The sequence below is a fragment of the Ranitomeya variabilis genome, chromosome 4 (assembly GCF_051348905.1).
Source record: "Ranitomeya variabilis isolate aRanVar5 chromosome 4, aRanVar5.hap1, whole genome shotgun sequence".
Classification (NCBI taxonomy): Eukaryota; Metazoa; Chordata; class Amphibia; order Anura; family Dendrobatidae; genus Ranitomeya; species Ranitomeya variabilis.
Genome location: NC_135235.1, coordinates 464,348,783 through 464,374,613, shown reverse-complemented (window position 1 = coordinate 464,374,613; position 25,831 = coordinate 464,348,783). Strand labels below are relative to the sequence as shown.

The window sequence follows — 25,831 nt, the reverse complement described above, 5'->3', positions numbered from 1 at the left end:
TTAGCTGGTTAGGGGCCCACTCAGATGTTTCGCCCCCCCCTAAGCTGAAACCCTAGCTACGCCTCTGGGGAGGGTTGATCCAGCTGGCAGAATCCTTTTAAGCCCAGTTTAATCATCTTTACTAATATAGAAAGACCTACAGAAATACAAACCACAACCAAATAGCAAAAATAGTTCTCCTTTATTGATATTACACATTTTTAATAAAATCACAGTTAAAAAGGTCATAACACTCACAGTAAAGGAAAAGTAATGATCCATAATTCATTAAACAATGTGTAGTAAATTCAAGAAACACATGGCATAAAAACACCATATTAGCCAAGTGTTGCCAATAAACTGTAAAGGCTGTCACTCATAAATAAATACTTACAAGAAGTCCAGAACAGAAAAATGTTAAAAAATGAGTCCATATAATGTAGATACTGACAAACACAGCAGCTGCTCCCCAACATACATTTCAGTGTTTGCTTCTACCAGGGAGTACGTCTTTTAGGGAAGTCTTTACTGACACGTTGAAGCTTCTACTCCTACTCTTAGTAATATTAATGACTGTCAGACTGTTGCCTATTTTACAAGTATGATTTTGAACCTTTGCTAATTTTGACGTCTGTAGTCCTTTCAGACTTCCTCCTGTGACATGTGGTAGTCCTTCCCCTGCTCCTGGGCCACCGGTAGTCCTTGCATTGTAATATCCTGATCATCCTGATCTTCTTCAGGAAGGTTGACGTTGACTTCTGCAGGTTTAATAGGCTGTTGTTCATTGTTTTCCTTAGGTGGAGTCTGTGAAAAATAGAAAAAAGGCAAAAATAATCATGATAGCAATGCTGTGGGTATTGAGCTCTTATATGGATTGGCCTCCACATGGACGCTAGTCTCTTTCTTACCTGTCTTTTTTTGTTCTTGTCCTTACAATATGATTTCCTAACTAAAAAAAAAAAATAGTAAAAATTATTGAACCTTTGGTGAATATTGGGTAAGAAATAAGATATCTAATAAGATGTCTATTATATGGGTGTCATCTAGGTGATCCTGTTAGGACAAGTCTATTTCATCAGCCCACACGCCTGTTACATGGACAACTATTCATTTGAATATAACAATACATTTCCCCTACAGCAGCCGCAGGGAGTCCCTGTCTCCCAATCTTTAATGATGCCCTGATAGCAAAGGTAGCTTTAATTTAAAGGGAATCTGTCACCAGGTATTTGACATCTAATATGATAGACCCTAAGTAACGATTTGTTACTTACGCAGCTGCTTGCTGTAGTTTTGACAAAACCACTGTTTTATTTACCATAGAGTATCACTAGAGGACTAGTTAACCTACTGCCAGGTAGACTGCCATATTGATTAACTCTATTTACCCCCCCCCACACACACACACACTGATTGACAGATTTCTGTTTACACTGTGCATAGGCAGAAAACTGCTTATCAGTTGCACAGCTCAGCATTGAAAGAACTGGTAAAATTAGCAGCAGATTAAACAATAATTTTATCAAAACTACAGCAAGCAGCCAAGTAAGCAATACTGTATATTGCTGAAACCAGGGTCTTTGCCCCTACATCATGCTGCTTTCAGATGGGGTAGAAAAACTGAGAATCCATCACGAATCTCATTCTGACAGGAAAGTGTAACTCTTTTATCTGTGTTTTTCTGAGGTCCTCTCAGCTGATCTAGGGCCAAAGACCACATTACAGTTGAATGTGCAGCAAAACAAAGAACCTGTAAAAGTCAAACGGTGCAACATTTTTAAAGAAAACCAAAAGAAAAAATATTTTTTAGCCCTAAATACATGCCCTAAATGTGAAAAAACCCTTTAACTATGCATAAATATTTTAATAGACAAAGGGGGAATAAACCTCTAAAAGGCACCCCTGAAATGTTACATGGTCAATCCTTCTCAATGTTAGGTATCAGGGAGCTGACACTATGTACATAAACATTAGACTGTAGACTACACTTCAAAGGGCAAACAGCAGGCCTCCTTTTGCTGTTATTTTCCGTTGTGAATATATTTGTACTTACTGAAGACTATAGCTGGCACAAAAAGTGCCACCAGGACCACCATGATGACTACAACGTATACCCAAGTATTGGATCTAGGTTCTGGAAAGGAAAGAAAAAAAATCACATTATAACAATCAGTGGTGGACTTGGCAGCAAACATTGGCTGGGGCCAACACAATACTCCCCCACATCAACGTAGCATACTACTGTCAGCCAGTGCTCAGCTGATGCACGTTATCACAGTACCCCTCTGCACACAGGCTTACAGTCAGCCTAGAATATTTTAGCACTGCTAAACCCAAACTTTCTGAAAGAAACCAATACGGGCTCATTTATTATGTATTGATAATACACTGGTTGACTTCTACCAACCAAACCACTCCACAAGTGTTGTAAAATGTATGATTACGTTAATTTGTCTTTACATTTCTCATAATTTTCAAGGGTTTAAGGGCTAAAGCTTCTTCTTGTTGACAGCGCCCAAGTGACATAGGAAGACCTATAAGACATGCAATGCTCCACTGGTAAATTAAACATGCAAATAGCTTGTTCAGAGAGGAAGAGTACAAGAAATCTAGTGCCAGCTATTGGAATTAGTAATCCTAAAAGCCAATATCAACCCTTTAAAGAAACGTGCCACATGACAGGCTAAGATGACAAATCATAAACTCCTATTGCAAACACGTGTTTCGGGGTGTTTGCTCCTCATCAGCTCAAAGCGAGTGAACTGGTTGGCCAGGTTAGAGGCCTCTGACACTCTTCTTTTCGTACGTCATGTGGCAAAGACCTTTAAAGGGTCAATATTGACTTTTAGTATTGCTAATTGTAATAGGTGGTCCCTGTTCCTGTCTTTTTCCTCTATGAAAAGGCTATCATCATTTTGAAGTAATCTGAACAAAGTAAAAGAGCAGCACTCCTGCATCAAACTCCAGTCATGCAAGGCTTAGGCAATATTATATTATAATTTCACTGACTTTTTATCTTTATCGAGTTTCTCCTTTTTGCGGTGTTTTCTTGAGCAAAGTGTGAAAATATATCAATCCAAATATGATATCCCATTAGGCATGGATCATAACTCACCACAAACAACATCAGTAGTTGGAGTTCCTATCTGTAGTATCATATCGGCATGTCCACATCTAAAGCAGAAAAAGTTAGTTATCAGATAAATTGGATCTTTTGTAAAAGAAAAAGTTATTGTATATTGCAGGTAAGAAACCAATTTTACGAAGCACTCGGCCAACAATGATCTGTCCAACACATATGCGTATGAACGCTTGTCCAAAATTGCATGTGTTTTCAATAGGGAGAGTTAAAGTAAGCCCCCTATACACATTAGATGGCTGCTTGTACCATCATTTGTCAGGCAGCTACAGTATATTGACTATGTCTCCCATACACAAGATCTCTCTCTCTGTTGAGTGGTCCTGTGGTCTCTATGACTGCTCCCAGACAGCTCTTGTGGTGGCTTTCCTAAGGGAGAAAAATGGATCGGCAGTCTGAAATCGGACATCCTGGATCATTAACCCCCAGAAAATCATCTGTTTGGGGTTCCCTTGCACATTAGACAGTGGGTGAAACCCAACAATATCAGTGGTTTGGAAAACATTCATATAATGTGTGAGAGGCTTAAGCCTCTGTCGGATACCTCTTATCACTAGGATGAACAAAATGATTGAACATTTAACATCAGAATGCCTGGTCCTTCTCTCCCCCAACATCACCTGTAATGGGAGTATGATAAGGCTCCCATGCAATTTAGGTCATGCCAAAATGGACAGATTTAGCTGACTTTTATCTAATGTGTATGAGGGTCTTCTATGTTATATTTGAAGGGCCTGTCTGATTTACAAAATCAATGTCCAAATAGCCAATTATAAAATGGTAATTGAATTGATGTCTTGTTGATCTTGTTAAAGACCTTCAAATTTTGGTTAGTAGAGAAAGACCATAAAGAGTGCCTTTCACTTTCAAGAACATCCAGTGCACATCCCATAAATGTTCGGGATGGAAACACAACAAGTTTGGGCCCATGTAGATAATTTGCCCATAACAAGTGGTGATTGATGATATAGAAAGTTAGATCAACATTAATTTAATTACATTTACGTGTTACAATTATCGAGGGGTTTGGCGTATAATTGTACGTTCCATACAGATTTAATTATTGACGACAGCACATCCCTTTTTACATAAGGGAATGTGCTGCTGACAATGTGATCAATGACAAACAAGCGTTCTACAATCTGTTATTCGATTGCAGGAAATGTTTACCTGGGTGAATAATTGGGAAAGAAAGTTTGCATGCACAGTCATATTTAGAAGACCATCATCCTGTGTACATGGACCTATTTAATAGTAGCCATTGTGGCCAAAAGTACAGTTTTGAGATGACATTCCTTCCTTTACCTGAAGGAAATCCATCCTAGTCCTCTAAGAAACATTATCTGAGCTCAGTGTAACAGTACCATTGATTGCAGTAGCATCAATATTCCCAGAAGTGCCCTCATCATTGTTCCCATAAAGTCATTCTCTTCATGAGTTGTAAGTTCTTGTCAACATATTCCCATGTTCCCTACTATAAACACCCAAAAACCCTCCAAATTTGTAAGCTCCATAAACCACATACCAAATAAACGGAAACAGGTGGTTAAATAGCGCCAACATATTCTACCGAGATTATCACAATTTACACTAGGTCCTGTCCTTAACTAAGCAGACAATCTCTTTTTTCTATATCAGATATATTCTTCTTGTCAACATGTTCCCATGCTCCCTACTGTACGCACACAATGAACCCACCTCCAAACTTTTTAGCTGAACCACACACCAAATAAACTGAAACAGCTGGTTGTATAGAACCAACTTATTCCACCGAGACTGTCACCATTTACATTAATTCCTGTCCTTAACTAAGCTCATAATCTCCTTTTTCTATCTCGGATATGTTCTTCTTGGCAAAATAATCCTATGTTCCCTACTGTACACACACAACAAACCCACCTCCAAATTTGCAGTCTTTACCAACCACATACCGAACTATGTTATAAACACTTGGTTGCATAGCACTAATATATTTCGCTGTGCTCTACAGAGATTATCACCATTCACAATAGTTCCCGTGCTTAACTAGTCTCGCAATCTAATTTTTCTATCTCGGACACACTCAAGGGACAATTCCATAGGAAGTCAATTAACCTACCAGTATTGTAATCAAAAATTGCTGTTTTACTTGACCATGCATCGAAAGAGAGTAGTGATTTTCCGACAATCCATTCGATGCACTGTGTGTGTCTTACTTTCTTTACAGAAGTATTACCAAATATAATATAATGTGTGGAAGCAGGCTGAGGTTTTCTTCATATAAAACACATTTATATCACTGCTGCCGCTTTGCACAACACTTTGCAATTAAATAGCTATCTCGATTGAGTTCTTCAAAGTCGTTCCTTACAGTCGTAACATTTTATTAATAAACAGAATACAGACTACACATTCATAATTGATATTCATTATAGCAGTTTCCACTTAACAAATAAATGAAATGACAGAATGACGTTAAAGGGAAACGAAACCTACAAACAATACTTTGATTTGTTATAAAAGACACTACACTCAATTGCCTGCCTTCTTTTTTTTTTTAAACAAGCTTTTCTATAATCCGGTAGAAAATGAACATCTGTTCAGCACACGTGATGTGAAAACCATATTAATATGGTAACTTTAGCATTAGTAGAAACAGTCATAGTAAAAATAAAGTAACATGCACTCTGGAGTGAAAATGAAATCTCTATCTGTTCCAAATATGACATGTTTCAAGCAGCTGTAATAATGGCGAAACAGCTGGGTCCCCTATCATTGTCTTCAATTTGCTATACTGCAGCAGTCTCAATGACAGTCCCCTATAAAATCAATGCTCTTTGAAACAGACTGATGTAAGATATGTAGTTTACTTACTACAGGACAGGCATGCTTCATTTATTCCCAGATCATAAGGACTAGCTATACAAGCAAAGAATTTAGTGCTTGCGCCATTCCTAGAGTATGGAAAGGGCATGAGTGAAGACTCAGAGGCAATACACTCAAAAACAATACTTCTCAGGGGCATGGAGTTGTAAGCATCTAAATAACCAGATAATGACAGCAGAGTAACATCATAGAAAATAGGAAAATGCTGCATTATGTACATATGGAAAATTAGAAAACTGAAACTGCAATATTGCTATGAAAAATTACAGTAAAAAATGGAACTTCACGCATAGATTGGGCAATATATGTGAGCCTAACTGCCAACGTCAAGGCGTCCTTCATTGTTGAGTCCCTGTGCTGATATCCTGGGCAAGAAGCCTACAATTTATAGAGCAGGAAGGAACCAGCTTACTACTGAAAATCAGCTGAGGCTGATGGGAGTGGGAGTGCACATGTTAAAAAAAGATATGGGTGTACCCGAACAGTATAGTTCGGCGTTTGTACCGAACAACTACTGTTCGGGCACGGACAACGAACATGGACTTCACGAGGAAGTCCGTGTTACTGTTCGGGTTCGGCCCCCCAAACACCGGGTGTGCATGACAGTGCAGCAAACACTGCTTCTGATAGGCTGTAAAATCATTACCGCTGATTAGACAGCCACGGTTTCCATGCTGTCAATTGACAGCATGAGCCTGCAGCTGTGATCGGAGGTATAACCCTTGATGACATTACCGCTAGTCACTGATACTGCTCATTCCCCAGTGGTTCTCAGCCTGGATGGTTGCATCTTGGCATGAGATCATGAATAAGACGCAAGTCGAAATACGTTGATCTTGTTTCATAAGTGTAATACAGTGCTGGACAGAATATGTTAGCTAAATGATTTTATCTGCTTGGAATAAAAAACAATTTTTAAGCAACCACCGCCTTTTGCTGGATTTCCTTTTCCTTTTGGAGCATCTTGGCACTATCCAGGTTGAAAAATGTTTATCCCCAAACATGGATTATGGCATGATACAGAACAATGGACAGGTGAGGGATATGGTTGTTTTTTATTTTTGTTTTATTATAGGAGACGATGGCTTCAATGGAATGGGCAATGACATGAGTATGGTTTAATTTAGAATCATTAAAGAAGACAATACAAAGGTGACATCAACCCCACAGATATGAACCCCACTTGACGCCGCTACAGGGCAAGTGGGAAGGGCCGGAAAAAGTGCCAGAATTGGTGCATCTAATAGATGCACCTTTTATGGGCAGCTGTGGGCTGTAGTTTTTAGGCTGAGGGGGACCAATATCAACGAACACTTACCAGCCTGAAAACACCTGCCCCCAGCTCTCTGCTTTAGCAATGCTGGTTGTCAAAAATGTTGGGGACTCTATGTCGTTTTTTTAATTATTTATTTAAATAATTTAAAAAACAGCTTGGGGACCCCTCTATTGCAGGGTATCAAAAATACAGGGGAACTCACGCCGTTTTAAATTATTTATTTAGAGCACAGGAGACGGCTGATATATAATCCTATCAGTCGCTCGTGCTCTCGCTGTTATTAGCAGCAGGAAGAGCAGTAGTCCCATCAGCCCATGCCAGTAACCGGAGGTAAACTTTTTACCTGCGATCACAGCTGTGGGTTCACATTGTCATTTGACAGCGTAGGAACCTTGGTCGTCTGTCCAGCAATAATGATTTTACAGCCGATCAGAAGCAGTGTTTGCCACACTCTCATGCACCTGACAGCGTGAGGAACACTGGATGTTTAAGCCCCCCATTCAAGTGAATGGGGTCAAGGTTTAGTTTGGGGTCTGAGTACGGTTCTGGTACCAAACCCAAACTTTTTTTTAACTGTTCGGCCGAACCTGCAGGACATCCAGGGGTCTGCTCATCTCTAGTCAAAAAAGGTTTGCTACAAATAGAAGAAAATGACTAGCTCATCCAAGCTAGTGTGAACAGGTGTCAACTAAAAATAATATAACTATGGAAAAAGATTTGGTTGCACCCAGAATTGCTAAAAATGATAACTCTAGAATAATGGAACTGCGTTACTGCCATAGAAAATAAGAAAATGCTAAATTATGTACATATGAAATAATGGAAAAATTAGACTGCAATATGACTATGAAAAATTACAGTAAAAAGGTACTTAGCGCATAGATTGGTCAATATATGTGAGCCCAACAGCCGACATCAAGGTGTAGATTCATGTTGCCCAAACCACAGGCAGCATGAAGATATGTTTTAATCTAAAATGCTGTGGCATTTCAGAGAAAACAGAAATTAATAAGCCAACTGGGGACTATGTGTCTTGGATGACTAGTTGGAGTCAGGTTTCCAGGCAGTTTTTCCCTACTCCAGTTGACTAACAAGTCTCTCTATGTGTGAATGTATATGTGTAGAGAGAAACTGGCAAGGGACCTGACGCAGACTAGCCATCTGGAACACATGTTCCCTAGCCACCTTCTCAAAATATAGTTAGGTCCAGAAATATTTGGGTAATGACCGAATCTTCATGATTTGGGCTCTGCATGCAGCTATTTTTTATTTAAAATAAAACAACTGAGATGCAATTGAAGTGAAAACTTTCAGGTTTAACTAAATGGGTTGAACAAAAATATCCTGTGAAATATTTAGGAATTGCAACCATTTTTCTACAAAGCCTTCTCATTTCAGGGACTCAAAAGTAATTGGACACATTAACTTTACCATAAATAAAATGTTAGTTTTTAATAGTTTGTAGAGAATCCTTTGCAGGCAATGACTGCTTGAAGTCTGAAAGCCATGAATGACACTAAACGCTTGGTTTCCTCCCTTGTGATGATTTACCAGCCCTTTACTGCAGTTGGTTAGGTCGGCGCTGTTATACTGATTAAAATGATACCTTGGTTGATGAAATCCATCTTGTGGTTGTTTAATCTTTATCTGTAGTTTTCAGTTAATGAGACTCTAGTGCTCTGGGGTGGCCTGTGGGCGAGGCTTTGTGTTTTTTTCTTTACATGTGCATGGTTATGGGCTAATGACAGATCACTAATCCTTCAGCAGCGACTGTGCTGTAGCATGATACAATGGATAATATGCATATATTCATGTATGATTTCATCATATAGTATTGTGGGGAAAATGGTGTCGGTGGCAGTGACTGCACAATAGCAGTTATCACCTTCCGATAGATGTTACTGAGCAGGCACGGCCGCTGGCACCAATTTGCTATGGGAAAAAGAAATTGGCTCCACCAAGATGGCGCCGATGGCACCTGCACAGTAGCATCTATCGGAATGCGATAGATGCTACTGTGTAGATGTCGCCGTCTGCGCCATTTTGCCAGAGAAAAAAAAAATTGGCTCCATCATAATGGCGCCGGTGGCAGTGCCTGCGCAGTAGTATCTATCTATAGTATACATTAGTATAGCAGAACCAACCTGACACTGTCTGTAGTTTACTGAGCTCAATCCTGCTGACAGGTTCACTTTAATTGTTTTCTTAAACATGTGAAATGCATGTTGTTAGGGGTCGAGTTCCCGCCTCTGCACAGGGGGAATCTCGTGCCATCTCCGCTGCAGTCTCCTATTCGTCTCCTGCCACAGTGGAGTCTGCTCAGCGGAGACATCGGTCCCAGCGTCTCGCTCAGTCTGACACTGTACAAAGGGTTACTGCTGCTTTTCCAGCTTCTGCCATTGAAGCCAGTGCTGGGCAGTGGCGAGCAGACGCTTTTGGGACTAATTCCTGCTTTTCTCCTTCTGAGCATGCCCAGGGTAAGATTTCCCATTGGAGATCAAGGGTCACATGTTTGGATACTGCAGCTAAATCCATTGGTTCTCCAGGAAGGTCCTGAAGGTGCTCAGGCTCTGTGGTAGCCTCTCATTGGTCCTTCTAGGAAGGTCTTGTACTTGCTGCAGCTATAAAAGGCTCGCATGGCCGCACGGCCATGCGCTAGTATCAATTGCGCCATGCAATACCTCAGGTGATGCTCACCAAACCGGTGACTGTTAGAGTAGTGAATGGGTCGACTCTTCCCACACAAATCACACACCAGACTGTCCCTTTCACGTTATCCATGTCCCCTTCCCACCAGGAGATTATTTCCCTTCTTGTCCTTCCCGAGGGAATGGACGAGATTCTGCTGGGAATACCCTGGCTCCGTTTCCACTCCCCACATATTGAGTGGACCTCTGGGAGGATATTGGGTTGGAGTGAATCATGTAAGGGCAGATGTGTGAGAGAGTGCGTTCAGGTTTCCACCACTGAGACACCCACAGATCTTTCTTCTCTTCCCAAATGCTATTGGTCCTATGCAGACGTCTTCTCCAAAAAGGCTGTGGAGACCCTTCCGCCTCACCGTCCCTATGACTGTCCTATTGATCTCTTGCCTGGAGCAGAACCTCCTCGGGGACATGTCTACCCCCTCTCTCTCCCGGAGATGGAGGCTATGTCCCAATACATCCAGGAGAATTTGGCAAGAGGGTTCATTAGGAAGTCAGTGTCACCCGCACGGGCGGGGTTCTTCTTTGTGCAGAAGAAGAACGGAGAGTTATGTCCTTGCATAGATTACAGGGGTCTTAACGACATCACCGTTAAGAATAAGTACCCATTGCCCCTGATTTCAGAGCTCTTTGATAGGCTACAGGGAGCAAGGGTATTTACCAAATTAGATCTGCGGGGTGCTTATAACCGGATTCGCATCCTTGAGGGCGACGAATGGAAGATGCGCGTTTAATACCAGGGATGGGCACTATGAGTATCTTGTGATGCTCTTCGGGCTCTGTAATGCCCCAGCCGTTTTCCAAGACTTTGTCAATGATATCTTCCAGGATATGCTCTCCACCTCGGTCGTAGTCTATCTGGATGATATGCTCATCTTCTCTCCAGATATTGACTCCCACCAGAGAGATGTTGGCAGAGTCTTCGACCTCTTACAGGCAAATTCCCTGTATGCAAAGTTGGAAAAGTGTATGTTTGAGCAGGAGTCTTTACCTTTCCTGGGCTATATCATCTCCGCCCAGGGATTGGCTATGGATCCTGCCAAACTACAGGCTGTGATAGACTGGCAAGAACCCGATTCACTTAAAGCGGTGCAGCGCTTTATGGGGTTCATTAATTACTATCGCCAGTTCATTCCCCACTTCTCAACTTTGGTAGCTCCCTTGGTAGCCCTCACCAAGAAGGGAGCAAATCCCAAATTGTGGTCTGAAGAGGTCTCCAGGGCCTTCTCTTCTATTAAGTCTCATTTTGCTAGTGCTCCCATCCTACATTGTCCCGATGTTGATAAGCCGTTTATAATGGAGGTGGACGCCTCATCCGTTGGTGCAGGAGCAGTCCTCTTCCAAAAGGATGCTCAAGGTCAGAAGCATCCTTGCTTCTTCTTCTCCAAGACCTTCACACCAGCGGAGAGGAATTATTCCATAGGGGACAGGGAGTTGCTAGCAATGAAGTTGGCTTTCTCGGAGTGGAGACATCTTTTGGAGGGGGTTCGCTTTCCCTTTCAAGTCTTCACGGACCACAAAAATCTGGTATATTTGCAAACAGCCCAGCGGCTAAATTCTCATCAGGCCAGATGGTCTTTGTTCTTCTCCCGGTTCCACTTCACCCTCCATTATCTCGCTGGGGAGAAGAACATTCATGCTGACGCCCTCTCTCGCTCCGTTGTGTCATCTGAGGAGGAGGTAGGGGAGCCTCGCCTTATTGTCCCTTCTGAGAGCCTGAGAACCGTAGCTCCGGTTTTGCTAGAGTCTGTGCCTCCGGGCAAGACTTTTGTACCCATTAATTTGCGACCGGAGGTTCTCTCTTGGGCTCATTTGTCCAGGGTGGGTGGACACTTTGGGACAAAGAGGACATCTGAACTGCTGGCGAGGACGTACTGGTGGCTACATATGGTTCGTGACGTCGGAGATTATATTTGGGCGTTTGTCTCCTGCACCAAAAATAAGTCTCCTCGACAATGGCCAGCTGGGTTATTCTATCCCTTGCCGGTGGCAGACAGGCCCTGGGAGATGGTCGGGATGGACTTTGTGGTGGGTTTGCCCAAGTCTCGTGGCTGTACCATCATTTTTCTAAAATGCTGCACTTGGTACCGCCTCCACGGCTACCTTCTGCATGGGCCTTGGCAGCGTTGTTTATAAAACACATTTTCCGCCTACACGGTATGCTGGACAAAATTGTCAGTGACCGGGGTCCCCAGTATGCATCTCGGTTCTGGAGAGAGCTTTGTCGCCTTCTCAGCATTGAGTTGAATCTCTCTTCCGCATATCATCCCGGGACGAATGGGTTGGTAGAGAGGGCCAACCAGACCTTGGTCACATATCTGCGACATTTTGTCTCAGCCAGGCAGGATGACTGGGCATCCTTGCTACCGTGGGCGGAGTTTGCACTGAACAACGCTGTAGCCGACTCCACTGGACAAACCCCATTCCTCCTTAACTATGGTCAGCATCCGCGGGTACCTGTGCCTATGCCCGTGTCTTCTGCTGACTCCAGGGTGGCAGACTGGGCTGTAGAGGCATGGGATATTTGGGACCGCACTCAGGATGCCATTCGGGCCCCCAAGGAGAGAATGAGGTCCTCCGCCAATGCACATTGGTGCCCCGCTCCGACCTTTGCTCCTGGCGACTTGGTGTGGCTCTCCGCCCATAACATCAGGCTGCGAGTTGAGTCCACTAAGTTTGCACCTCGCTACTTGGGCCCCTTCAAGGTCCTTGAACAGGTTAACCCTGTGGTCTATCGTTTAGCCCTTCCGCCACGCCTGGGTATCACCGACACCTTTCATGTGTCCCTCTTGAAACCCGTATACATGTCCCGGTTTTCCGAGTCATCTGCTGGGACATCGGGTTCGTCTACGGACGATTACGAGGTGAATACTATTTTGGGGTACAAGGTGGTACGTGGCAAAAAATTTTATTTGGTGGACTGGAAGGGTTATGGTCCTGAGCACAGGTCCTGGGAGCCTGCTGAGCACATTCAGGCTCCGCAGCTCATTGCTGCTTCGAGCGTAGCGAGGTCCAAGGAGGGGGGGCTCTAGGAGGGGGGGTAATGTTAGGGGTCGAGTTCCCGCGTCTGCACAGGGGGAATCTCGTGCCATCTCCACTGCGGTCTCCCATTCGTCTCCTGCCGCAGTGGAGTCTGCTCAGCGGAGATGTCGGTCCCAGCGTCTCGCTCAGTCTGACTCTGTACAAAGGGTTACTGCTGCTTTTCCAGCTTCTGCCATTGAAGCCAGTGCTGGGCAGCGGCGAGCAGAATGGATTCAGGGACCCGGCTGAAATAAGCCCCTAGAATACCGGCACCTCCAGTGAGGAGATTGTATGTATGTATTCAGGGACCCGGCTGAAATAAGCCCCTAGAATTCCAGCACCTCCGGTGAGGAGATTGCGTGTGTGCATAACCACTGACTGCTATCAGTTCGGCAGCAAGCTTGTGCTCCTGTGAGGCTAACAGGGCACAGTGCTTTCCTCTCACAGCTACTCTGTGTAGTAACAGAGCTAGTCTATACCGCCAAACAGTGCCACCATTCACTAGCAGCAGGTTCCTCCTGCACGGTGGACCCCGGGCTGCGAACGCACCATTTATAATAAACAGCTACATTTACTCGGTGCATTCCGCTAGCCATAACACATGTTCAATGATGTTGAGATTTGGTTATTGACTTGGCCTTTGAAGAATATTCCACTTCTTTGCCTTAAAAACTCCTAGGTTGCTTTTGCTGTATGTTTTGGGTCATTTTTCATATGTACTGTGAAGCACCGTCCAATCAACCTTGTGGCATTTGGTTGAATCTGAGGAGAAAGTACAGCCCTCTACACTTCAGAATTCATCCAACTGCTTTTGTCTTCAGTCACATCATCAATAAACACTAGTGACCCAGTGCCATAGGAAGCCATGCATGCCCATGCCACCCCCCTGCCTCCACCATTATTACAGAGTATATAGTGTACTTTGGATCATGAGCCATTCCAAGCCTTCTCCATACTTTCGTTTTCGAATCATTCTGGTACAGTTTGATCTTAGTTTTATCTGTGCAATAGAATGTTTTTCCAGAACTGGTCTGGCTTCTTCCAATTTTTTTTTGGCAAAGTCTAACCTGGCCTTTCTATTTTTAAAGCTGGTTAATTGTTTGCTTCTTGTGGTGAACTCTCTGTATTTGCTCTCATGAAGTCTTCTCTTTATGGTAGACTTAAATACCTAAGTCCTGTAGAGTTTTCTTCACTTGGGACGATATTGTGAAGGGGTTTTTCTTGATCATGGAAAAGATTCTGCGAGTATCCACGACTGTTGTCTTCTATAGACTTCCAGGCCTTTTTGAGTTCCCAAGCTAACCAGTATTTTTTTTTCCAGAGTGTGCCAAACTGTTGATTTGGCCCCTCCTAAGATTTCTGCTATCTCTCTAGTAGAGTCCTTTTTTTTCCACCTAATGATGGTCTGTTTTTCTTCCATTGAGGTCTCCTTTGAAATCATGTTGTTGGGTTCACAGCAACAGTTTCCAAATGCTAATGCCACACCCGGAATCAGTTCCAGACCTTTTATCTGCTTAACCGATGATGGATTAATGAGGGAATAACCCATGAAGCCCATTAAAGAGCTTTTGAGCTACCTGTTAAATTACTTGTGGTCCCTTTAAAAAGAGCATTGCGTTAATTTAAAATATAAGTTTTAACACAATCTCTAAAATGTAGCTAGCATTGCCACATAAACATACATAATAAACACATATTAAAATACTGAATCCAAATCTCTAAATGCATTATTGTTATAGTATATATGCCATGTAATTAACCTGTTGGTGCTACAGAGTTCAAATATGTGTGCTGAATCAAATCATCTGGCAGTAAGAAATAAGAATAAATGAAAGGAATGCCTCCTGGGTAAATTTCTTAGCCACGATTGCAATGATGCCGCCCCCCCCCCCCCCCCCCCCCCCGAACATAGCCAATGAGATGAAAGGCCACTAGCACTCTCCTAATGAATCTACAGAGGAAACGTATAGGGAGATACCTTCGACTAAAGATTCCTCTAACACAGATGATATGAGGGCAAGAAAACTAAGTGCCTCCCCCTGAATGATTCAGAGGATCTCCGTTCAATACCCGTAAATTCCCTGAAAAGATCTGGGTGAAATCTTTTCTTTCTTACTGCCAGATTATTTGATTCAGGGCACATATCTGAACTCTGTACCACTAACAGGTTAATCATATGTAACAATAGTGCATTTAGAGATTCGATTGGGGATTTAATATGTTTATTATGTATGTCTATGTGTCAATACTAGCTACATTTTAGAGATTGTATTACAAGTTATATTTACTATTAACCCCACATCCTGCTATAGCACATTGATAGGTATGGTTGGTTTTGTTAGTTTGGTAATACCACTATATATTGCATACTATTCCCTTTAAAAAGAGGCAGTTACATATTAAAGAGCTGTAATTACTAAACCCTTACTCCAATTAGGATGGGAATACCCTCAAATTATAGCTGAGAGTCTGCGCATGTGTTTTGGTAAAAAGTAGTGATGAGCGAATGTGCTAGGATAAGGTGTCATCCGAGCATGCTCAGGGCTATCCGAGTGTCTTCGGTGTGCTCGAAAGATATGTTCGAGCCCCCACATGTCTCATGTGTGTTAGACAGCCGAAACACATGGTGCATTGCCTTACAAACAGGAAATCCCTGCATGTGTTTCGGCTGTCGAACAGACGCGAGACATGGAGCCGCGGGGACTCGAACATATTTTTTGAGCACTCTGAAAACACTCAGCACACGAGCATGCTCGGATAACACATTATCTGAGCACATTCGCTCATCACTAGTAAACCGCTAAAATGCCAAAACTTGTGTCACTGTCCAAATAATTCTGGACCTAATTGTATGTTTACTCTGAAATGCTAAAACATATCTGACTGCGTTCGCACAACCAGTAAATGATTCATGCTGCCTGTGGTTGTGGATGACAGTTTCCCTTTAATATACTAATTTGCTTTTACCCTGTGCAGTATGGAAACCATCAACAAGCTACTATTGGCAGATCGTTTATTTCTACTGTATTACTCAAAATATTTAGTATTTTTACATAATAATTGGTGTGTTAATGAAAATGGGTTTTGAGTCCTTAATACTCCACAGATTTGCTCATGAGCACAAAATACTGAAATAATTTTTACTTATTCAGTTTATATTTTATTTCCTATTTTCAAGTATTAATGAGCTAAGCTGCTTAATGTATTCAGGACTGGAAATAAATACCCTAGCCTGTTTTCAAAATGTATTTAGTGGCATACAAAATGAATACAGATTTATTACAGATGTTAGATACGAAGATGCAAGATCTTACATTTTCTAACTTCACTATGAATGGAGATCTTCGAAGTTAAGCTTGGAAAATTCGGATACGCTCAATAATACTGCTGAAATAAATTAAATATTGGTAATCTTCTGGCACCCCGGCAGCAATGGTATATTAATCTATTGAATTTAATACTACATCAAACTGTTCTGAACCATGCGGCGTAAGTGTTTTCTTACTTGCTCCACTTTTTACATGGCTCCACATCTGATTCTTTACTTGAATATGTCCCCTCTTTGCATAGTGAGCATTGGGTGTCAGATAATCTGGTAGCTGACAAAAATATAAACACATCAAAAGAAAAAAAAGAAACATACATGAATGTGTAATACAATGCAATATACAAACTATTATTATAACTTGTGTAATACCATGCTATCCACATCAGACTGCATTTACATATTTGTCTTTCCTTGTGTCTATAAGTGTCTATTGGACTTGACTAAAAAGATTCACAGTACCCCATCCAACAGCTACATTGGTAGTCCGTTACCCCCAGACCAGAAATTTGTGAACCTCCTCTTTACTGCCGTATTCCCCACCACCACAATGGATTAGTCATCCTTTAAAAAAATAATGGCGGCATTTTCCGGGACCCATAGCATCTACACTTTTCGGGATCTAGGTCTGGGTGCAGGCTTATTTTTTGTACGCCAAGCTGACATTTTTATTGCTACCATTTTGGGATAGATACGATGTTATAATCGCCCATTGCAGCGACCAAAAAATGTAATCCTGGCTTTTTTAATTTTTTTTCTCATCATGCCATTTACCAATTTGATTAATTCTTTATATAATTTGATAGAGTGGACGTTTCTGAAAGCGGCAATGCCAAATATGTGTATTTTTTTTAATTATTTTATTTTGAATGGGGCAAAAGGGGGGTAATTTGAACGTTTATTTAAAAAAAAAAAATATTAATATTTTTCAAAACTTTTTTTTCTACTTTTTACTTGCTTCAATAGTCTCTAATGCAGACTAGAAGCTGCGATCTTCTGATAGCTTTTGTTACACATAGCAGGGTTGCAGCCCTGCTCAGTGTAACAAAAATGCTCATCTGCTATGAGTACCAGCCACAGGGTGGCGCTCATAGCAGTTCAACAATGACAACCACAGGGGTGTTCTGCAGACCCCGGGTTGTCATGTCAACTCATCGACGACCTGTGGTCATGTGACTTATATGTCAATGGGCGGAGCTAACAGTGGCATTTAACAGGTTAACAGCCGCCGCTAGATCGCGATTCCACCCGCAACTATTAGGGGAACATGACAGCTGATCAGATCAGCTGTCATGTGCCGGAAAAGGTGCTGGCTCAGCGATGAATTCGGCACTAAAGAGGTGGACGCAACCTAAGACGGATATATCCGTCATAGGTCGTTAAGGGATTAAGGAGATAATAAGTAAAATATCTAACAAAAAAAACAGGTAATAAGTGCTCTACAGAAAATAGCTATCAATATCAAGGATAAAAACATAAGTAGAATTTATTGGTAATATTATGTTACATTACGGCACGTATATACCTAGTAATTGAAATCATTGTATTTTAGTATGGATTGTATATCCTGCAGCATTCTTGTTACCTTAATTTTACCTATTTTACTTGACTTATAGATGTCACCAACAGTCCTGAACAATAGTTGCAGATGTCAAGGACACCAACTATTCAATTCAACTTAAAAAGGATCCTTCACCAAATTTGTCATGTTAGTGGACACAGGATGTTATAGTGGCTGCAGAGCGGAATAAAACTAATTTTATTTTTATTTTGTCTCCCTGTTGCAGAGATATTAGCAATCAAAGTATTTAGTAGACAGTGAGTTAATTTTCATTAAGTCCAAGTGGGTGTTATCAGATAGTTTTCCCGAAGGGTGTGTATTTCATCCCCTGTATGATGCTGACCAATCATTAGCAGGCAGCAACAGTCAAAGGAAGGAAGAACACTCCACAATGGCTCAGAACAGGCTTCTCCTGTGTGAGATGCAATGACAGCCTGATCTCATTGCAGAGCAATTACAAGTTGCTGTGAGCATAGCAGACAGAAGTTTTCCTCAGGGTACCGTCACACAGTGCCATTTTCATCGCTACGACGGCACGATTCGTGACGTTGCAGCGTCGTATGATTATCGCTCCAGCGTCGTAGACTGCGGTCACACGTTGCAATACACGGCGCTGGAGCGATAATTTCATGACGTATTTGTGATGTAGAAGCCGTTGGTTACTGTGCGCACATCGTATACAACCTGTATCACACGATGCAATCATGCCGCCACAGCGGGACACTAGACGACGAAAGAAAGTTTCAAACGATCTGCTACGACGTACGATTCTCAGCGGGGATCCGGATCGCAGTAGCGTGTCAGACATAACGATATCGTAACGATATCGCTAGAACGTCACGAATCGTGCCGTCGTAGCGATGAAAATGGCACTGTGTGACGGTACCCTCACAATGCCTATCTGGAAGTGAGAACTCAAAGGTGTTAGTAATCACACATCTGTCTGCTGTGCTCACAGCAACACTGCAGTGAGATCAGGCTGTCTATCATTATATATCTCAAAGTGAGTAGCATACTCATCTTAGCTAAGGTGTATTTCCCTTGAAAGTTGATCCCTCCTTATAACTGGTCAATATCATACAAGGGGAAGAAATACCGTATATGTCCTCAGTGAAAACTTTCTGATAACACCCTCATGTATTTACCGAAAATTGACTTATCAGCTATCAAATACTTTGTTTGCTAATATTTCCACAATGGAGAAATGTAACACACAAACAACACACAAACATTTTTTTTTATTCTGCTCTACAGACAGTATTACATCCTGTGTCCAGTTAAACATGAAAAATGTGGTGAAAGGTCCTCTTTAACAACAGTATTGTATACTACAATATCATCAAGTGATTAGAGCTGGAATTGGTCAAAACTGATGTTTTTTTTCTATTCCATGCTGCGTGGAGTGCTATGTGTTTTTTCTTCCATATCAGCCACATTAAATTAAAGGGTCTTAAATTAAAGGAAAAGTCTGCGATCTGGTTTTTCAATTGGTGACATGTTTATAGTGGTCCATAGGCAGCAATTGGAAAGCATGGTCATGTCATATTACACTTTTTTTCAAGATGTTTCTGAATTTCCTCTTCTAACCACCTCAGTTGACCATATCTTTTCTCTTACCGCTCTGTATAACACCTTCTCCTGGTCCACACACTTTGTTCAGCACACACGTCTCACAGGCTTCGCTTGAGCAGTGCTTCCCAGATTGGCATCTGCATTCTACGTTTTGGGTTGATGTTCCCTTACTTATAATCTGAAATCCAAGCTCTAATGTAAAAAGAACATATTGGTTAGAAAACTAAGAAAAATCTGAAACAGGTTAAGACAAGTCAAGAAATCGATTGAATATATTCAATAATGTTGATAGAAACATCATGCGTCATTAGAAATACGTCTATAAAACAGCCTGGACACAACTGCGTACTAAGCTTCAGTCATGATGGATTATAGAGTAAATTAGGATTAATCTCATATGTGAGGTAGCCTCTGGAAATGTGAGCATGTATTATTTGCTATTAGTATGATGGGCATGTCCTATAATGATATATTAATACATCTAACATAGCCAGGCAGCATTAGCACCTTAATTCCTTGTTGGGTCTGGAGATGCGGTGGCGGTGGGTAGTTGGTGAGTTGTTAGCTCATATAGCTTAGTGAAAAAAAATCATACGACCGCAAGGGACCACTAAAATACATTTAAAACTTTGCTTCATGTTCTGTAACAATTATGCTTATACAATAACAGCGGTATGGATTGTCAATGTTTTTTTTATTATTTATTATTCATATATTCGACATATTGTGCCCTACATAAGGTTAAAAAAAAATCTTTGAAGGGCATTTCAATATCGAAATTTTTTTTTCTGATTTCCCTTGTAACTGGAACTGGTATATTAGCCCAAGTTGTAGCAGAAATGTAGTCTGGCTGCATAGCAGAGCTAATCTGGGTCTCCTAGGATTCAGCAGTTCCTCCGCCCACCTTAACCCCAGTGATCACAAGTCTACTGAGTCATAGGAGGAAGCACCGGAAGCGCAGTTAGATCAACAGTGCATCCGTACAGAGAAATCACAGATCCACGTACGCTCATTGCATTCTTTGTGCAGAAGACAGCTAGTTTCTCTATTGTATTTTTCCTGGTATTCTCCGACAGAACAGGGGATGCATAATGTCTTATTAAGCTCTGTGCAGTCTTCGAGCAGTCTTTCTCCTGTGAATGATAAATTTAGATATTGAAACACATAAAAATAGTTAATAGTGATGAATGAACGTGCTCGAATAAGGTGTTATCAGAGCAGGCTCAGGTGCTAACAGAGTGTCTTCGGTGTGCTCAAAAAATATGTTCGAGTCCCCGAGCCTGCATGTCTCACAGTTGTTCGACAGCCACAACACATGCAGTGATTGCCTAACGAACAAGCAATCCCTGCATGTGTTGTGGCTGTTAAATAGCCGCGAGATGTGCAGTCGCGGGGACTCAAACATATTTTTTCAAGCACGCTGAAGACAGCGTTAGCACCCGAGCATGTTCAGATAACACCTCAATTCTTCTCTTGCATCATGTACCACAGCTCTGACTTGCCGGCTCACACATTTGACCATTAGTTTATTTCATGATGTAAGCCTATGAGAGCATTGTTCTTAGTCTTATAGCCTTATATTGAGGGAGTGACCTCTGGTCCATACAGGAGAAGCTGTGTGAGCCTGATAGTCTCGCTTGCAGACCCATGATGCAGGAAAGGATAAAATCTGCACCAGAAATGACAGAACACAGCCACTTCTAAGTATTTTAATGCACATACTTTACACGCATTACTGGTTGCTAACTAAGGGGGTAATTACTAATTATAAAAAAAAAACAACAGGAAAAAAGCTGCAGGAGTGGCCATGGACAATTTCCTTTTCCTGATTTTTCTTTTTTCCTCCACTTCTTTCCAGAGCCATAACTTTTTAGTTTTTCCATCAATATCGCCCTATGAGGGCTTGTTTTTTTGGGGACAAGTTATACTTTTCAATGACACCAATGATTTTACCATATAGTGTATTGGAAAATGAGGAAAAAATTCAGAGAGGTAATGGTTCATGAAAGTGGTAAAAATGTGTTTGATAAAAATTACTTTTATTTGTGAAAAAAACTGAAATTTGACGAAATTTTGTTCTAATTTTTATGCTCTTAAACCAAAGACCCATGTCACACAAAATAGTTAATAAATAACATTTCTCACATGTCTACCTTACATCAGCACAATTTTTGAAACATTTTTTTTCTCATTTTTCCATTGACTTTGAGGGGTCTATATGACAGAAAAATACCCAAAAGTTAAACCATTCTAAAAAACGCACTCCTCAAAGTCTTCAAAAGCACATTTGAAAAGTAAATTAACCTATCATATGATTCACTGGAATGTGAAAGGAAAAAATGAACATTTAACTTTTTTTGACAAAATTTTTTCTTTACGACAGGATTCTGAATGCAAAATTGGCTGGAATCATTAGTGGACGCTATGTCACAATTGGAGAGCCCTTGATGTGCTTAAACAGTGGAAACCTCCCACAAGTGATGCCATTTTGGAAACTAGACCCCTCAAGAGATGTAGCTAGATGTCTGGAGAGCATCTTGAACCCCAGGGTGCTTCACATTAAGTTTAAAACGTAGAATCATACAAAAAATCTAATTTTGCCCACAGATGTTCTTTTAGTCCCAAATTTAGCATTTTCACACGGATAACAGGAGAAAATGCACAGGGCAATTTCTTGTGCAATTTCTTCTGAGTACGTTGTTGCCCAAACCATGGAGAAAAACTATTGTTTGGGTGCATGGCAGGGCTCTCAAAGAAATGAGTGCCTTTTGAAAGCAAAATTTGCTGCAATCATTAGCGGATGCTATGTCACATTTGGAGAGCCACTGATGTGCCTAAACAGTGGAAACCCTCCACAAAAAGTGATTGCATTTTAGAAACTAGACGCCCTCAAAGAATGTATCCAGATGAGTGTTGAGCACCTCGAACCCCAGGGTGCTTCACATAAGTTTAAAATGTAGAGTCGTAGAAAAAAAATACATTTTTCCCATAAAAATGTTCTTTAGCCCTATGTTTTTTTATTTTCACAAGGGTACCAGGAGAATTTTGCAATTTCTTCTCAGTATGTCGATATCACATATGTGGGGGAAAACTACTGTTTGGGCACATGGAAGGTAAGAAGCGCAATTTGACTTTTTGAAACCAAAATTTGCTGGAATCATTAGCGGACACCATTTTGCTTTTGGAGAGCCCCTTAAGTGCCTAAACAGAACCTTCAGGTGCTTCACAGAAGGTTATATAACGTTAAGCTGTGAATAAGAATATCACATTTTTCCCCAAATAATGTTCTTTTAGGCCCAATTTTTTGTACCATACAATTTGTTGTGCAATTTCTCCCAGGTACACAATACACCATATGAGGTCAAAACTACTTTTGAGGCACAGTGCAAAGCTCAGAAGGGAAGCAGCACTATATTGGAGCTCAGATTTAGCTGGAATGGTTTGAGGGTGCCATGTCACAATGGCAGAGCGCCTGAGGAGCCAGAACAGTAGAAATCACCCATAAGTGATATCATTTTACAAAGTACACCTTTCAATGAATTCATCTAGGGCTGTAGTGAGCATGTTGACAACACATGTGCCTCACAGAATTTTATACCATTGAGTGATTTTATTGCTAAAATTTCGTTTTACTCCCAAATGTTACATTTTTATAAGGGCTAACAGGAAAAAATGGATGTCTCAGTATATTATGCAATTTCTACTGAGTATACCAATACCCTACATGTAATTGGGACCTACTTTTCAAGCACAGTGCAAAACTGAGAATTTATGACAGATTTTACTGTTATGGTTTGTGGGTATCATGACCCACTGAGAGAACCTTTGAAGTGTCAGAACAGCAGAACCCTCCCATAAGTGACCCCATTTTACAAACTACACCTCTCAATGAATTCATCTAAGCATGCAGTGATCATATTGACACCACGGTTGTGTCACAGAATTTTATACCATTGGGCAGTGAATAAAAAATAATTACCTTTTAACCACAAAAATTTAGTTTTAGTCCCAATTTTTACATTTTCACAAGGGAAAATGGGTAAAAATGGCACTAAAATGTGTCCCAAAATTTCTGCTAAATGTGGAAACACCCCATATGTGGCTGTACAGTACTGCTTAGCCTCAAAGTGAAACTCGGGAGGGCTATTATTTGCCTCCTGGAGTGATAATTGCCTCCTGGAGTGCAGATTTTTCTAGAATAGCTTGCAGACTCCATTTACAGAGCCGGTAAGTGCTAGAATAGCAGAATGCCCCCCTCAAGTGACCCCATTTTGAAAATTATACCCCTTTGGGAATTTATATACAGGTGTAGTGATTTTGACTCCATGTGTCTTTTCCAGAAACAAGCAGTAGTGATGCCCAGTACTTTATGTCCAGCTCATGTTCGTGCTTTGAATACACGCACCCGTAAATTAGGCAGGCTCTCATCGCTACAGAAATGCCAAACATGTGGATGCTAAATGTGACATAGGCACACTGAGGCTCAGAAGGAAGGGAGACATTTGGATTTGGGAGTGCAGAATTTGCTGGATATTTTGGGGGAGCGAGGAGCCATAGCGCTACCAGTAACATGGAAGCCCCCTATATTTCTGTTAACAGATGATGATGGACCTGAGTGGGTATTTTTGTGAATTATTTTGAAGCTTTTATTGGGAACATTTTACATAACATTTGTTATCACATTTATTCTGTGCTCTATGCTGAGCATTTACATCGGGGTTTCCATCTAAATCTCCCAATTACGTGATTCAGATGAAACCCCCAAGGAAACAATTCACTATAATTAGGCAGCAGAGTTACTCTGTGCTCCATCTGGCCTCTGTTCAGTGATTTCCTTCTTTTCAGAGGTGCACAAAACTGTGGCCGACTGCGTTTTTATGCAAGCCAAAAGACAGACACCACCGAATCATAGGCCAGACAGAGTCCACAGAGCCGGGGGCTCTGTCTGAAACATGCAATTAAGAGATTTACATGGAAACACTGGTTTAAGAGCTCAGCACAGAGCGCAGGATAAATGTGAGCTGAGCCTTGCTGAGATCTTTGGGAGGCAGATTGAGTAAATCAACAGCAGGAGAAGAATTTGTTTTATTTATTCTTTATGCCGTTCCTCGTGCAGTATAAGTGATTAGACCACTTTATTCTTCGGGTCAGTGTGATAACAGCAATACCAGATATTGCTTTTTATGCTTGGTTGCACACATACTAAAAGATGCTTTTTTTGGCAAAAGGAAGTTTTATATCGCAATATTTTGAGAACTATAATTTTTCCATATTTCTGTCAACAATGTCATGTGAGGGCTTGTTTTTTGGGGGACAACTTGACGTTTTTATTGGCACCATTTTAGGGCACATGACATTTTTTGATCGCTTTCTGTTCTAATTTTTTTTGGAGGCAGAATGAACAAAAAACAGCAATTCAGGAATAGTTTTTTGTGTGTTTTTTATGCCGTTCCATGTGTGGTAAAATTTATAAGGCAGCTTTATTCTTCGGTCAGTACGTTTACAGCGAGACCACATTTATATCCATTTTTTTAGTTTGGGCACTTTTACGCAATAAAAACTAAACTAAATAAAAAGAATTATCTTTGCATCGCTTTAGTCTGAGAGCTAGAACTTTTTTATTTTTCCGCTAATAGAGCTGTATGGTAGCTTGTTTTTTGCAGGACAAAATGCCGTTTTCAGCTATACGATTTTTATTTACATTAGTATTTTTAATCACGTTTTATTACACTTCTTGTTTGGTGGTGTGATGAAAAACATTTTTTTGCATTATTTTGCCTCACTTGCTAGAGCCTGGGGACTCAGAGTCATCATGACGACATCGGGTCACCATGGCAACAATCGGCCCCTCACATTGACGTCACTGGGGCACCGATTGGAGAGCAGAGGGAGACACCTCCTTCTGCCTGCCTTCTAAATGGTGCAATCAAATTTGATCACAGCATTTAGAGGAGGGTTAATCTGACAGAAGTGTGTAGGCACTGCTCCTGGTGTCAGCTGTTATGTCAAATGAACACCCATCGGCGATCTCACACGCACAGCTCCTGTTAGTGCAATATCGCCTGGACGTATCTATACATCCAAGGTCAGTAAGTACTTAACAACCTGGACGTATGGATACCTCCAAGGTCATGTAGGGGTTAATGGTTTCAACTATTGTGTGCCACCTCCAGAAAACTATGCAAGACAGAAGTTGGCACATATTTCTATTGTAATTTACACCACTTTTTGAGCTTAAATTATGATGAATTTGACTCTTAATCACTTCCCCTCCTGCACAATTTTCAAAAAGTTGACAAAGCTGGTCTAGGATCCAAAATTGTGGCAATACCAGCTTGCTGAATAGGCGTGATAGTTTTTTTTACTGATTTGTATCCAATATATGCTT

At 41.2% G+C, this 25,831-nt stretch overlaps 1 protein-coding gene across 1 annotated transcript in view; it reads right to left on the bottom strand.

Moving 5' to 3' along the window:
• Window positions 1-163: 163 nt before the first annotated feature.
• Window positions 164-25,831, bottom strand: part of CD40 (CD40 molecule) — an 88,491-nt gene continuing 62,823 nt past the window's right edge. Inside the window, exons 3-9 of the mRNA XM_077251705.1 lie at window positions 20,451-20,576; window positions 19,489-19,635; window positions 16,491-16,584; window positions 3,095-3,153; window positions 2,033-2,113; window positions 888-928; window positions 164-783 (exon numbers count right to left, since the gene is read on the bottom strand). Coding sequence (XP_077107820.1) covers window positions 622-783; window positions 888-928; window positions 2,033-2,113; window positions 3,095-3,153; window positions 16,491-16,584; window positions 19,489-19,635; window positions 20,451-20,576 — 710 coding nt within the window. The 3' untranslated portion in view covers window positions 164-621. The remainder of the gene's footprint in view (window positions 784-887; window positions 929-2,032; window positions 2,114-3,094; window positions 3,154-16,490; window positions 16,585-19,488; window positions 19,636-20,450; window positions 20,577-25,831) is intronic.